The sequence below is a fragment of the Mastigoproctus giganteus genome, chromosome 12, assembly GCF_048544385.1.
Source record: "Mastigoproctus giganteus isolate SK-2022 chromosome 12, ASM4854438v1, whole genome shotgun sequence".
Lineage (NCBI taxonomy): Eukaryota > Metazoa > Arthropoda > Arachnida > Uropygi > Thelyphonidae > Mastigoproctus > Mastigoproctus giganteus.
The window spans coordinates 106,148,192-106,163,363 of NC_143586.1; the positions used below are offsets into that span (position 1 = coordinate 106,148,192).

The window sequence follows — 15,172 nt, forward strand, 5'->3', positions numbered from 1 at the left end:
GATATCAAAATTATTTTTTGCATCCAGTTCCTTTGTGAGTACATCATAGTATCTAATCAAATTGGTCAGACAAAACTTCCCCTTAACAAATTCATGCTGTATCTGAGCTATAACTGAATTCTTGTCTAGATGATCCTGCAATGCTTCTTTAACCAGTACCTTCATTAATTTCCCTGGAACAGAAGTTAAACTAACAGGTCTGTAATTAACTGTGTCTCCCTTTGATCCTCCTTTGTCGATTGGGGTCACATTTGCACATCTACAGTCCATGGGTACCTCTCCTGAGTCCAAGGAAGCTCTCATAATTATGGCTAAGGGTCTGCTTACTTCCTTTACTGCCTCCTTTAATATAACTGGATAGATTCCATCCACCCCAGGTGCCTTTCTTATGTTTATCTTCAACAATTTCTCCTCCACTTTACTCTCAGTTATTACAAGATTATCTAGCTTACTGCCAGAGTTTAATACACCTCTGGCATTCCCCTCCCTGAATAACTCCTCATGTGTGAATGTAGATGCAAAATATTCATTTAGTTTGTTACCTGCCTGAGCAGGATCATCAACAGTTGAACCATCGATATCAAGTGGACCAATCTAATTCATTCCCTTCCTTCTAGAGTTTACATAAGTAAACTCTTTGCTGTTTTTCTTTGCATCCTTTGCCTGCCTAACCTCCTTTGTAACTTGGTTACAGACCAGTTGATATCTATCATAGGCTTCTGTGTTACCTGTTAATTTATATGTATCCCATTAAAACATATCTGCTCTACAATGTCATCAACCTTTGCCCCTGCCAGATATACCCTGGTCATATTCCACCTATCCTTTTTTGCACAATATATTTCCCATCTCATATTACACCTATCCTTTTTGTACAATATATTTTCCATCTCCCTGACAATAGAATCACCGACAATAACTAGCTCCTATGAGACCAGCACATTCTATCTTGAAGATTGAGGTTGTATTGTCTGATGCACAAGAGTGAGCTCATGAGTTGAGTTGGGCAGCTGAGAGCTTGATGGGGCACCCCATTTTAATTCCTTCGAGGGTATCTACCCAACTCTTCAAACTCTCATAGATGCCCATCTAAACGCTGAGTTGGTGCCTAATTTTTTCACACACTCTGCACCTAGCACATACACCTTTTTTAAATTACAACTCTTTACCCCTAACCATCAAATCATATTTGTTATTGTACAGTCCACATGAAAGCAATACGGTTATTCACTGTAATGGTTCCGGTACCATCATATTTGTTATGTTACCCAAATCTTTGGTGATGATCAGATCTAGGAAATTTTTGTCCCTCATAATCTCCATGACATGCTGATACAGAGATAATAGTCAAAGCTAACACACAAAATTTATTTCACAGGTTAAGTTACCAACCTTGATCTAACTGCAAGATGAATCCCACATTCACAATGCATATCATACTCATCACAACCAAGTCATCTGTATTACACTCTAACTGTCAATCTTTCTTTAACACTAACCATTTCAAAATGCACAGACACAGTATTCACCTGAGACTTCAGAATCGGGGTAAAATTTGATCAAAAGGCTAACTCGCCTTCCCCTCCTCTTCTCCCATTAAAATAAAATAACAGTTTAAACTTTGTATCTGTTTTTTGTTCACTTCCCCGATACATTCATATAACTGCTGAATCACATACTAAATTGTCATACAATGATTTCCTCCCATCCAGCTTTATTCACCCTTGTGAAAGTAAAAGCCCATCCCTTTACTCTTGACAGTAGTTATGTCTTTAAGAAAATTCCACATAGAATTTAAAAACTGTCCTAACTTTCAACAGCTTTTCAGTATAATCCCATTTTTACTACCATATGAACTGAGGACTTAGCAGTAAAAACAGGTAGTATAATACTGTTTTCACTACCAAGTCCTCAGTTCACATGCATTTTATGTCATTAGTAACATGAATAATCAAAAACTCAGTTGCTATATGTTGTCAATAGCAACACTAAAACAGATCCTATTCTAGTCCTATTCAATTTGTTTTTATTACAAAATCATTCCTGGTTTCCTTCACAATTATAAGAGCTTCACAATTTTCATGTGTCTTAATAAGAGCTTATAATAATAAGATCTTAATAAGAGCTTATAATAATAAGATCTTAATAAGACCATCTCCTCCTTTTGAACAAAGACAGTTTGCTCACAATGATTCTTATCAAGGACTTGAATTGCAAGCGCATCCCACCCCCCCTCCCCACCAGGTCTGATCAAAAATTTCTAACACTATTACATTAGGCACATTTTTATAAGCAGTCCTCCACCTTCAAAATACTTTCTCCTTGATGATATGCAAATGCCCCTCTGGTGATAGGCTAATTCAGTCCTGGTTCCTTGGGATAAACACAATAGATCACATATATTAAAAAATAAATCCCTTCTGCCCTCCAATTCCCTCCCCCTCCAAAGGAGTTTAGAACTTCATTGTAAACTGATTAAAGAAACTGATACACTAACGCAACAGTTAAACAATAGGCTGTGCATTTTATGTCATGGTGTATCGCATTCATTCCCACCACAGGCAAAACAATGGTCATATAATTCTATCTCATGTAGTCACATCATCCTGTGAAATATTTCTTTCTTTCTGAATTAGACAAAACTTGTAAAAAATGAGGGTAGATCACTTGAAAGAATTATGCACTCCACTTCTGGGAGGTCATTTATGTTTGTGAATTACCATAATTATCTATTTAAGTGAACTGTTCATTATTATATAATTTTTTGTAAAATATGTCAGCAAAAGAGTGAAATAATGCCCAAAAATTGCTTGCCTGCTGCTCTGAAAGCCCTTCTTCTTTCATTGATTCTTCAAGTCTTTCATGCCTAAAAAATACAATATGATTTATTGTTATTTGTTAATACACATAAACAAATACAGGGTCAGCAAGAAAAGATGCAACACTTTTGAATTTATATTTTTTGATGTGGTAGGCTGGCACTAGTGAATTTGGGTTCATTAAACACAGAAAGGAAGGAGTTTTTAATCAGTTAGTGATGCATCTTAGTGGGTAAATATGTATGCAAGATGAAGTAAACTACCAAGCAGCATGTTTTTTTGTTTTTTTTGCGCGCGAAAAAGTTTTATCAAACTGCCAGGTTTTTCAAATGTAATGCGAGTTTAAAGTGAGATTTGGTTGGAAAAATGTCCAGAAAAATCAACAATTTCCAGGTTAGTTAGTAAAAAGACTAAACAGCCTCATGTGAAATGAGAGGCTGTTCAGACTTCTTTACAAACTGAGCTGGTTATGTGATAGATGGAAAGAAGTTTATTGTCAGCAGAAAGAAGCATGCAAGGATACCTGAAAATACTATGCATGTACAAAATGTGATTATTCATAGTGCAAGAAAATCTGTGAAACAATTATAACTGAGTTTAAAATAAACATCCACTTTAAACACTGTTCAACAACACTTAAAACTGTTTTCCTACAAATGTCAGATGGAACAATCACTTACCAACGATGACAAAGAAGGGCAATTTGCCATTTGTAATTCATTTCATCGATATTTGGATGACAATAAATCAGTTATCCATTATATGCAGTTCATCAATAAACAGACTATTACGTGTATGATGCAGTAAGGAAGGTCATCCCAATGCAGTCATGGAGATGAACTGCCTGAAAAATGCAATTTAGAGTACAATTTCATCAGCTGTAATTGTGATCTCAGTTTGTTTTCCTAGGTAACATGGCTAATGTGAAATGCTTCCTGAAACTCCATCAAGAGCTTCCTGAAATTCACTATATAGGGAAAAACCACATACAGTGATCGTAGTTCTTAATTTTCTGATGGAATATTTTAATGACAGAATCATCACTAATCTATATACTATATCAATTAGTGATGATTCTGTAGTATTAGGAATGATAAAAATGAGGCAAATGATACAAGAAAGCAAGCTTACACAGCATCAGTCAAAAAAAAAAAAAAGCACCTCACACATCACCTATCCAACCCTCCAATAATCTCTCTCTAGTTCTCCCTTGAATTTATTCAAACTACTCACTTCCACAACAGCAGTAAATGACAGTTTGTTCTAACAATCAACTACCCACTAGCTGAAAGCAAACCTCCATACATCTGTCCTGCAACCAACCTTCCTCAATTTGAATCTATGTCTCTAAATTTTTTTTAGAGATTCACTTTCATTGATTCTTTCCAGTTAAGGTTACACAGAAACAACAAATCTCTTTGCTCACCTATACTTCATCAATTTATGTAACATTTAATTAAATTACATAGTATAATTACAATAACAGGTAATTCTACTTATGCAAATGTACTTTGATGTACTCCAAATGTACTTTGATGGCTTTTTAAATATTACTAGACACTAACGTTAACCGTTGTACCCACTTTTATTTCATCAGAAAACTTAGCCATCAACTTAAAATACCTATATCACTACCAACACTGACGCTTGTGGAGCCAGGCTCCGTCACATTTGTCCATGAAAAGAGGAGCCATTCACAAAAATACTGTCTCCTATCACTTAAACATCCATTTAGCCATGGTAGTAACATTCCCCTATTACCACATTGCTCCAATTTATAAAATTGTACAGAATCAAAAGCTGGACTGAAATCTAAGTATACAACATCAAAATTATTCTTTGCATTCAGTTCCTCTGTAACCTCACAGTAGAAAAATCAAATTGGTGAGGTGTGATCTCCCTTTAACCAATCCCTAATTTCATTGATTTATGGCTCTACTTCCCAAAATGACCTTGAATTACTTCTTTAACTATCGATTCCATTATTTTTCTTGGCACAGAAGTTAAAACTTACAGATCTGCAGTTACCCACTTCATCCTTTAAACTGCCCTTGTATTTATATATACAGCCCACTGTTCAGGATTTATAATAATAAATCCTGAATGATTTATTATTATTATTAGCCTTATGGTGCAAGGAAGCCTGAAGCTTATGCTGCACCAGGCAAAAGAAAAAAAAAAAATTCTGAATTACTCCGGGAGAGATAGGGAGAAGTAGAAGGGAATCACCAAGAAAGAGAAGAATGATATCCAGCTCAGGACCCTGAGTGTGCCAAGCCCATACTCACTGGATGTGAGCCCCTGGGGTTGAAGCTCTTGTACACAAAAAAATGACATAAACTGAAAAATAAATACAACGTTCATGTGTTATTTACAATTGCTGCTTTACACATTGATAGATACACTGTATATTTATCCATGTCAAGTTAAGTCTATAAAGTCAAGGGTCGGTGACTCATCTCACTAGTCCATCAATATGTAAATAAAGGTAATTAGTACATTACTGTCTGCTTCTGTGCAGTTTACAACGGCATAACGAAAACGAAGTGGTGAATTACTATACCACCAGTTTAGCCACCGCGGAGGAGCTAAGGGTAGGGGCTGGATGACTGATGCTTTTATAAGGGAAGTATGAGATAACTAATTTTAATATGCAAACTACCAAATAAAAAGTAATCGGGAAATTTCATTAATTACAGAAATGGGTTATACTCCAGATTATGGATACACCTCCGAAGGAAGTGGCTTGTTTTGCTCGAATCCGTCCCGAATTACTGGCGTAAACTAACATAACCTTTTTTCTCACTAGCCAAAAATGAAAGTCTATTAAAAAACCCACACTTCTTTTGCTTGAATCCGTCACGAATTCATGCCCGCAACGCGGTGACAAGATGTACCCATAATCTGGAGTTCCAGCCCAAAAATGAATTAAATGAAATATATAAAAACACAAATCATTAGAACACTAATTTTTATGAAATGAAAAGTATATATCCGAAATTTTATAAATGTAAATAAAGTTTGAAAATAAAATGTCTCCACATAAGCCAGAAATGGTCTTTTACAAAAATCTTAGCTATCGTTCGGCTCTCGTTTAGTATACCGGAAATGACAAAGTTCGCATTGTAGAGCTGAAGACTTCACATAACGGCAGATGTTAACTGTCAGACATTTCAAATGGGTATCAAAGCTCCTAATTACTAAATATTTTACCATAACTGTAAATTAACTCATTTGCTTTTCATTTTTAACGTATTTGATATAGTCGTATTTATAATGGAAATACAAAACTTACCTATTCTTCCTTTCTACATGCTGAGACAGGAGATTAGAATAATAGTTCTCCAAATGTACTTTGGCTTTGATGGCTTTGTCTAACGTATGTCCACTAAATCTTACTTGACCACTTTCTGTGGCAACCATTCTGCCTCTTGTCTTCCTTCTCTATAAAAATATATACACCAACAGTCAAGATACGTAACTCTCCTCGAAATACTGCCACTGTATATTATAACAATTCGCGCATGCGTCAGTAGCAGAAATACAAATGTTTCCTAGACAAGAATAAGCAGTTTAAAACCGATTTACGGTGGTGTTTCATTCGGTCAATAATGGCTTAGGTCTGCGATCCCCGACCTTTTTGCTCCTACGGGCACATTTGAGAGTTTACGAAAGAGTAGCAGGCACAACACTCAGTTTGTGGAAAAAAGTAGCACAATTAGTGCAGAGAAGAACTCCAAGTAAAATAATCCACGAAGTGCGAGAGAAAAAAGCAAAATCACGATATGGTAGTATAGCTCACATTTCACGACAGTCACGCTGTGTTTTCGCAGGCTTACTAGTAACTACTGGTAAGCGGTATTCCCTCATTAGCTGCGTAGTGCACGTTGCGTGATATTAGCATCCCACCAGGAAGTAAACTACTGCTTACCAAGCACTTTGATATGTAAACAGCATTGATGACTACTTACCAAACACTTTGATATGCAAATAGCATTGATGTACCATACAAGTTTCTAACCTTATGAACGTTCTTTAACTCATATTACATCAGTTTCGAATCCAGGGAGTCAAACTCACCCCGGCCCCGGTGTAATGAAATCCCCCAGGCGAAAAATAGCAATTTTTATTCGTTCAAAGACCTAGGACGTTGAAATTTTCGCCACATTTTTTGTTTAATTTTAATTGAAATTTTCTTCTTTTCTTACTGCACTGTTTAGGGGCTATATTATCAGTTTACACAATGTTGTAATTATAACACACAAATTCAATAAATTTATGTCAAATAAACACAACACAAAAATCGCAGCAACTAAGTGTGGTACTCGTTAGGTGGTACACGGCGAAAATAAATCGCTAAAATTCAAGAGAGACGAAACTAAAAGGCATTATCATTTTATGGTAATGATATGTAGGTTCCCTTTATTTTCACACACTAAATAAAGGTTCCCTTTATTTTCACACAAACCATCTCTTGATAGTGTTTCACACAAGCAGTCTACTTGCGACTAATTCTTTGTTTGTTTATGGCAAACAAGACGACTGGACCGCAGGCCGTGAATAGGATTGCCTGAATTGGTTCCTTAGTGACGGATGCTATTGTAATTAGAAAGTTTCCGCGGCTTTCATAGGTAGGACTAAACGATGTATGGGCGAAAAGAGGAGTGTGCTGAAGCCACTATTTCAATCGTTGGCAGTTTTGCTTTATGGTTTCAGATTTGTTATTATTATTATTATTATTATTATTATTATTGTCTGTTTATTTCTCTTTCGAGACACCCATAGACAGCACGTGGCTAGAGGGTGTGGTTACATTATATCAGTATTTACAAGCATATTACATGAACTTATTTACAAAATTTGGAGATGAAAAAACACAGAGTATGTGGTTAATGGATTAATTGTTAAGTTGGTTTAATTAATTGCGAATGGTTGTTAAATGCTAAATATTATTATATAAATTATTAAATTAGTCTTCTTATATTTGTACCTGCCGGTACACATTACCAAATATTTCTGTCCTATACATTTTGTCTGTACATAGTTTCTCTGGATCTATATTTAAGTTATTAAAATAATTCACAGTATTTGCTGGGAAAAATCTCCCCAGAGAGTCCAATTGAGTCAGTTGGCACTTGAGACTTGGTTCTTCCCTGTTTATTCTCGGTCGTATAATCCTAGGGCGAGTGATCACGTTTCCCACTTTCGGCGCATCTGTTCTCTTCGTTAGTAGCTTTGCCAGAGTTAAGATGTTTCTGGTTGTGATGATATACTTCCAAGGTGTGATGTCCAGATTGGCAGACAAGACCGCTCTTGAGATGGTAAACGGTTTCCCGGCGATCTTGTTTATCCATCTCAGGAGCCAGTGTTCTACTCCTACGAAGGCCTTGATGTTGTTCTCGGGGGCCGATGACCTGATAGTCGATGCATACAACGGAATCGGTGTAACACATTTAAGGATGTATTGAATCAGGAGATGAGGGCTTCGGAGACTGGTGAGTTCTTGTCTAGAGTGCTGCGTATGTCTCCAGAGTGCTGCATATGTCTTTTTCCTAATGTGTTCGAAGTGAGGTATGAAGTTTAATCCTTCATCCCGCTTAAGGCCAAGGTCAACATGTGCGGGGGATTTTTGGACTCTGGTATTATTCACTAAAATCGTAATTTCATTTTTCTTCTTTTTTTGGTGAAGGTCATTTGGGCAGTTTTCTTTTCATTAAGTTTCAGGCCAATGTAGTGCAGATATTCTTCTAGTTTCCTGATTGCCTTGTTTGCTTCCTCTGATAGATGGGGTGCAGTTTCTTGTTCTTTAGAGATTACAAAAAATTCCAAATCGTCAGCATATGTAATAAATTGTTCCGAGTTTTGAGCTAAAAATGGGCTAGTGCTATTGCGAAGAAGGTGGCGGACAATATGCCCCCTTGAGGTACTCCCCTAGAGATACAGTAAGTTGCTGTTTGTTTCCGGTTTATTGCGATAATTTCTCTTTCTTGAAGGGTGTTAGTCAGAATGCTTAAAGTGCTTCCTGAAATGAGGAAATACTCCTTGAGGATTACTGTTATAGCTGGGATTGAGACGTTGTCGAAGGCTGATGCTACATCCAGGAAAACAATGTCCAACTGTTTATTATTTAAAGCTAGCTGTATTCGGAGTAGAGTCTCCATTAAATTTGTAATAGTCGACCTTCGAGGAAGCACAGAATGTAAGTATTCTGGCCTGTCCCCAAAGCAGTGCTGATTGACGGTGTTGAGGATTGCTTTCTCAAATATTTTTTGCAGAGCGCATCCGATTGCGATGGGCCTGAAATCTTTACTGGTTTTAGGATTGTTTATTTTTGGAACTGGTTTTACGTAATATCTCTTCCATGTTTTCGGGATAACCCCGAAAACTTAGTATTCGTTGGAAGAGGTGGTGGAGCTGGTCGATTATGTAAGCACTACATATTTCTCTCCGTTGGTAGCTTTGCCAGAGTTAAGATATTTCTAGTTATGATGATATACTTCCAGGGTGTGATGTCCAGATTGGCAGACAAGACCGCTCTTGAGATGGTAAACGATTTCCCGGCGATCTTGTTTAACCATCTCAGGAGCCAGTGTTCTACTCCTAAGAAGGCCTTGATGTTGTTCTCCGGGGCCGATGACCCAGATGCGTACAACGGAATCGGTGTAACGCATTTAAGGATGTATTGGATCATAAGATGAGGGCTTCGGAGACCGGTGAGTTCTTGTCTAGTGGTCCAGAGTGCTGCGTATGTCTTTTTCCTAATGTGTTCGAAGTGAGGTATGAAGTTTAAACCTTCATCCCACTTAAGGCCAAGGTCAACATGTGCGGGGGATTTTTGGACTCTGGTATTATTCACTAAAATCGTAATTTCATTTTTCTTCTTTTTGTTGGTGAAGGTCATTTGGGCAGTTTTCTTTTCATTAAGTTTCAGGCCAATGTAGTGCAGATATTCTTCTAGTTTCCTGATTGCCTTGTTTGCTTCCTCTGATAGATGGGGTGCAGTTTCTTGTTCTTTAGAAGTTACAAAAAATTTCAAATCGTCAGCATATGTAATAAATTGTTCCGAGTTTTGAACTAAAAATGGGGCTAGTGCTATTGCGAAGAAGGTGGCGGACAATACGCCCCCTTGAGGTACTCTCCTGGAGATACAGTAAGTTGCTGTTTGTTTCCGGTTTATTGCAATAATTTCTCTTTCTTGAAGGGTGTTAGTCAGAATGCTTAAAGTGCTTCCCGAAATGAGGAAATACTCCTTGAGGATTACTGTTATAGCTGGGATTGAGACGTTGTCGAAGGCTGCTGCTACATCCAGGAAAACGATGTCCAACTGTTGTTTATTATTTAAAGCTAGTTGTATTCGGAGTAGAGTCTCCATTAAATTTGTAATAGTCGACCTTCGAGGAAGCACAGAATGTAAGTATTCTGGCCTGTCCACAAAGCAGTGCTGATTGACGGTGTTGAGGATTGCTTTCTCAAATATTTTTTGCAGAGCGCATCCGATTGCGATGGGCCTGAAATCTTTACTGGTTTTAGGAGTGTTTATTTTTGGAACTGGTTTTACGTAATATCTCTTCCACGTTTGTTATGTTATTTTCACAGCAAGGGTCTAGTTGTGGCTAATTCTCCCTTTGTATACCGTAAGCAAGATGGTTTGGTCGCAGCCTATAAATAATACATTTTATAATCATTTTATTATATATGTATTTGTACTGTAATATTGCACGAAGGTACGCTTAGAAGGCCTGAGTGAGTTATCAGAAAAATTAATAAATGGAGTGATTCATATGCAAAGAAAAAGCAAAGCAGAATATTATTATTATAATACTTGCATGTTTGATTATAATTTGTATGATTTTTTTGCAAATTTTAATCGGTGATTTTCATATTATTGAACTGTGATTATTGTCAGTAATGTGGTTTTTTGTGACCTTACTATTAGTATTTAGATGTTAAATAATAAACATTTTCTTTTGTTTTCTCATATTCTCTTATTATAACATTCATAAATATACAGATTTGTTTGTAACATATACATATGTTGTAAATATTAAATAATAATAATAATAATAATAATAATAATAATAATACTATACAATACAATTTTATTTATCAAGAGAATTCTTTTACAATAAATGAATAATAATAATGGGCCTGACGTAGCCCAGTCGGGAGCGGGAGTGCATAGCACGCGTTCATTGAGTGGACCGGGGTTCAAGCCCGTGACTACTAAATATGATAAATATTTAGTAGTCACGATTTACTGTAAACTTTACTGACTTGTTTATCGTGCCGGAGTATAAATAGAAATATATACTACATGTACCCCTCGAAGTTTACCTTCTCCCTCTCCCTCAGTGCATGTACCCCAAAGTTTATATCCTCCCCCTGGTGCAAACACTTTGGATTCAATACTGCTTTAATGACCGCTTACCAAACACTTTGATATGCAAATAGCATTGATGTACCTTGCAAGTTTCTAATCTTATGAACGTTCCCCGCGAGTACTCAAAAACGCCTAAGTGGGCGCAATGGTACCCACGGGCACTGCGTTGGGAATCCATCGTTCCCAATAAAATTTAATGAAAAATAGGACACTTTTTAATGATGGAATTACTGTGCCTGAATAATGATGGAATTACTGTGCCTGAGTAATGATGGAATTACTGTGCCTGAGTAATGATGGAATTACTGCGCCAGTTTAATATAGCAGGCTTTCGAGAATCCGAATTTTCCCTAATCGAAGGAACCCACCAAAAATGGAAATTATCTCATAACTTCCTGAATTCTTGTAAGATAAGAAAAGAAAATATGTAAATTGTTTTACATATTTTACAACTTGCTACTTTACTTGTACAATCTACAGTCAAGTCCAATGTCAACAAATATCTTCTTTCGTCTTCTCAACCTCCAACCCAAGCACGGTACTAAATACTATAGGTTCTAATACCTCTCGTGTTTAGGGTTCACAAAAAAAAAAAAAAAAACTTGCTACTTTACTTGTACGAGTACTGTAGAGCTTTAGCTAGAGCTTTAACTACAGCTTTAGCTACAGCTTTAACTACAACTTTAACTACAGCTTTAGCTAGAGTACTACAGTACTCGTACAAGTAAAGTACGCATTGTTTTGTCAGTGTTTACTATTTAATTATATAATTATATTATATTTTCTTTCATTTTTATTCATTTCATTTATTTATATACTGATCCAATAAATTGGCTCTGGTCCAATTTATTTCGGCTATTAAAACTTTCAGATTTTTTCTTTAAATAAAATAAATTTTCATTTATACCCGATTCTGAAACGAACAGAGAAGTTTCAGAATTCATTGCAATTGAAATACATGCGCAACTAGGGTTGCCACCATCCTGATTTGAGTTGGACAGCCCCTGGTTACAAATAATAATCCAGTGTCCCTCTTTAAGTTAAGAGGGACACTTTCACTTTTCTTGCCGATTCTATAGTCCCAAGTGTGACACAAGAACTAACATATCAGACTCTGACAACTAGGACAGGATGGGACTTTCGTACCAGGTGTGGCACAACCACCAGCACAGCTCAGTTGCTGCCGTTAAGCCTTCCTAGCCACGTTCCCTTGATCGATCCTTTGCCTCCACTCCCCGGGCTGGGGGTAGTTACCTCCACTCCCCCCCATTTTCCCTCTGGTGGGGAATGGGCCCACTCCACTGGACCCACTTCTCTGCATCTCTATGATGGACCTGCATCTTCTCTATGGACCTGCATCTCTGTCTTTTTTCCCCCAGAGCGGCCACTTTCCCACAGACTGGAAAACTGCCAACATTATTAAACTGATTCTGAAAAGCCCAACCAAGCCACAACACATGCCTGATTCGGTAGGGTATGCGCGTGCGCATGTGCATTTTCGTATGCGCGTGCGCATGTCCATTTTCGTATGCGCGTGCGCATGTCTATTTTCGTATGCGCGTGCGCATGTCCATTTTCGTATGCGCATGCGCACATCTATTTTCGTATGCGCGTGCGCACGTCTATTTTCGTATGCGCGTGCGCATGTTCATTTTCGAATGCGCGTGCGCATGTCTATTTTCGTATGCGCGTGCGCATATGCATTTTCGAATGCGCGTGCGCATGTCTATTTTCGTATGCGCGTGCGCATGTACATTTTCGTATGCGCGTGCGCATGCCCATTTTCGTATGCGCATGCGCACATCTATTTTCGTATGTGCGTGCGCACGTCTATTTTCGTATGCGCGTGCGCATGTTCATTTTCGAATGCGCGTGCGCATGTCTATTTTCGTATGCGCGTGCGCATGTCTATTTTCGTATGCGCGTGCGCATGTCCATTTTCGTATGCGCATGCGCACATCTATTTTCGTATGCGCGTGCGCACGTCTATTTTCGTATGCGCGTGCGCATGTTCATTTTCGAATGCGCGTGCGCATGTCTATTTTCGTATGCGCGTGCGCATATGCATTTTCGAATGCGCGTGCGCATGTCTATTTTCGTATGCGCGTGCGCATGTCCATTTTCGTATGCGCGTGCGCATGCCCATTTTCGTATGCGCATGCGCACATCTATTTTCGTATGCGCGTGCGCACGTCTATTTTCGTATGCGCGTGCGCATGTTCATTTTCGAATGCGCGTGCGCATGTCTATTTTCGTATGCGCGTGCGCATGTCTATTTTCGTATGCGCGTGCGCATGTCTATTTTCGTATGCGCGTGCGCATTTTTATTTTCGTATGTGTGTATTTCCGTATTTTCGTGCGCATATGTATTTTCGTATGCGTGCGCATATGCGCGTGCGCATATGCATTTTTGTATGCGCATGCGCATGTCTATTTTCGTATGCGCATGCGCATATATATTTTCGTATGCGCATGCGCATGTCCATTTTCGTATGCGCGTGCGCATGTCTATTTTCGTATGCGCATGCGCATATATATTTTCGTATGCGCGTGCGCATGTCCAGTTTCGTATGCGCATGCGCATATGTATTTCCGTATGCGCGTGCGCATGTCTATTTTTGTATGCGCGTGCGCATGTCTATTTCCGTATGCGCGTGCGCGTGCCTATTTTCGTATGCGCGTGCGCATTCGTATGCGCATGCGCACGCATTCGTGTGCGCATGCGCATACGAAAATAGACATATGTATTTCGTATGCGCACGCGCATACGAAATACGAAAATATATATGCGCATGCATATATATACATATATATATTATTATTATTATTATTATCCGTTTATTTCCATAAGGACGGCAAAGTGCCAGGAGGGTGCTAAGTGCGCATATGTATTTTCATATAAATCAGGATACGAGATACTACGTGCAGTGGGTTACATGTACTGAACACGTAGTCTCGTCCCGAAATATTATATACGCATTTTATGTTTAATATATACAGTATTTACACATTGATGATTCTGTACATACATTATACAACTGATATATTTACAATTCACTAATAATTCCATCTATAAATTACATATTAACATAACTGTTACAGAAGGTATATTTTTACAGTCAACACATTATTATTGTTCTTAAAGCAGAAAGTTTCTCTTTTACTCTAAATTCTTTGGTACTTTGCAGCCGATTCATATTTTGGTAAGTCTGTACGAATCCTGGAAGATCTCTTTCCGGTATGTTGCATCCTCACACACTTTTTCGGCATCTATGTGTAGTGAGTTAAATATTTTCGCTGCATTTGATGGGAAGAATCTTTGCAGGCTACTAAGATTGTTCAGGACTGAACGCAGCGGATTATTTACTTCTCCGCAACGTCTAGCAGTGGCACGCGGTTTGACTAGAATATTATCCAGGACTGGAGCATCCACTCTGCCTGTGAGCATTTGTGCGAGAGTGTGTATGTTCCTGCTAATTGTCCGCTGCATCCAGGGTGTGATGTTAAGGTTTGAGTAGAGAATGGCCCTTGAGATAGTAAAAGGGTGGCCAGCAACTCTGTTAAGCCATCGCAAGAACCAGTACTCGATCCCAAGGATGGACTTATAATGTGAATCTGGAGCTGAAGACCAGATTTGCGAGGCATACATTGCAATTGGCAGGACACACATTAATATGTACTTGGTCGCTAGCTGAGGATCCCTAATTCCTACCAGTTCCTGTCTGGTAGCCCATAAAGCGGCGAATATTTTTGTCTTCATATGGGCGAAGTGTTGAGCAAAGGTGAGTCTGTCATCCCACTTAAGACCCAGGTCCAGGTGAGAGTGCACTTTTACCACATTAGACCCGTTCACAGAGATCGAGATGTCATTTTTATTCTGCTTGCAAGTTATGGTCATTTGGGCAGACTTCTGCGCATTAATACGGAGCCCGATGCAATCCAGGTAGCTCTCAAATTCTCTGATTGTGCTATT

At 38.3% G+C, this 15,172-nt stretch overlaps 1 protein-coding gene across 3 annotated transcripts in view; it reads right to left on the reverse strand.

The window, feature by feature from the left end:
- The window catches only part of LOC150077321 (serine/threonine-protein kinase tricornered-like), a 273,055-nt gene that overhangs the window by 133,074 nt on the left and 124,809 nt on the right, over positions 1 to 15,172 (reverse strand). For all 3 annotated transcript variants that reach the window (XM_090386939.1, XM_090386937.1, XM_090386938.1), the window contains exons 2-3: positions 6,115 to 6,263; positions 2,815 to 2,866 (exon numbers count right to left, since the gene is read on the reverse strand). In XM_090386939.1, the coding sequence (XP_090243065.1) occupies positions 2,815 to 2,866; positions 6,115 to 6,263 (201 nt within the window). The remainder of the gene's footprint in view (positions 1 to 2,814; positions 2,867 to 6,114; positions 6,264 to 15,172) is intronic.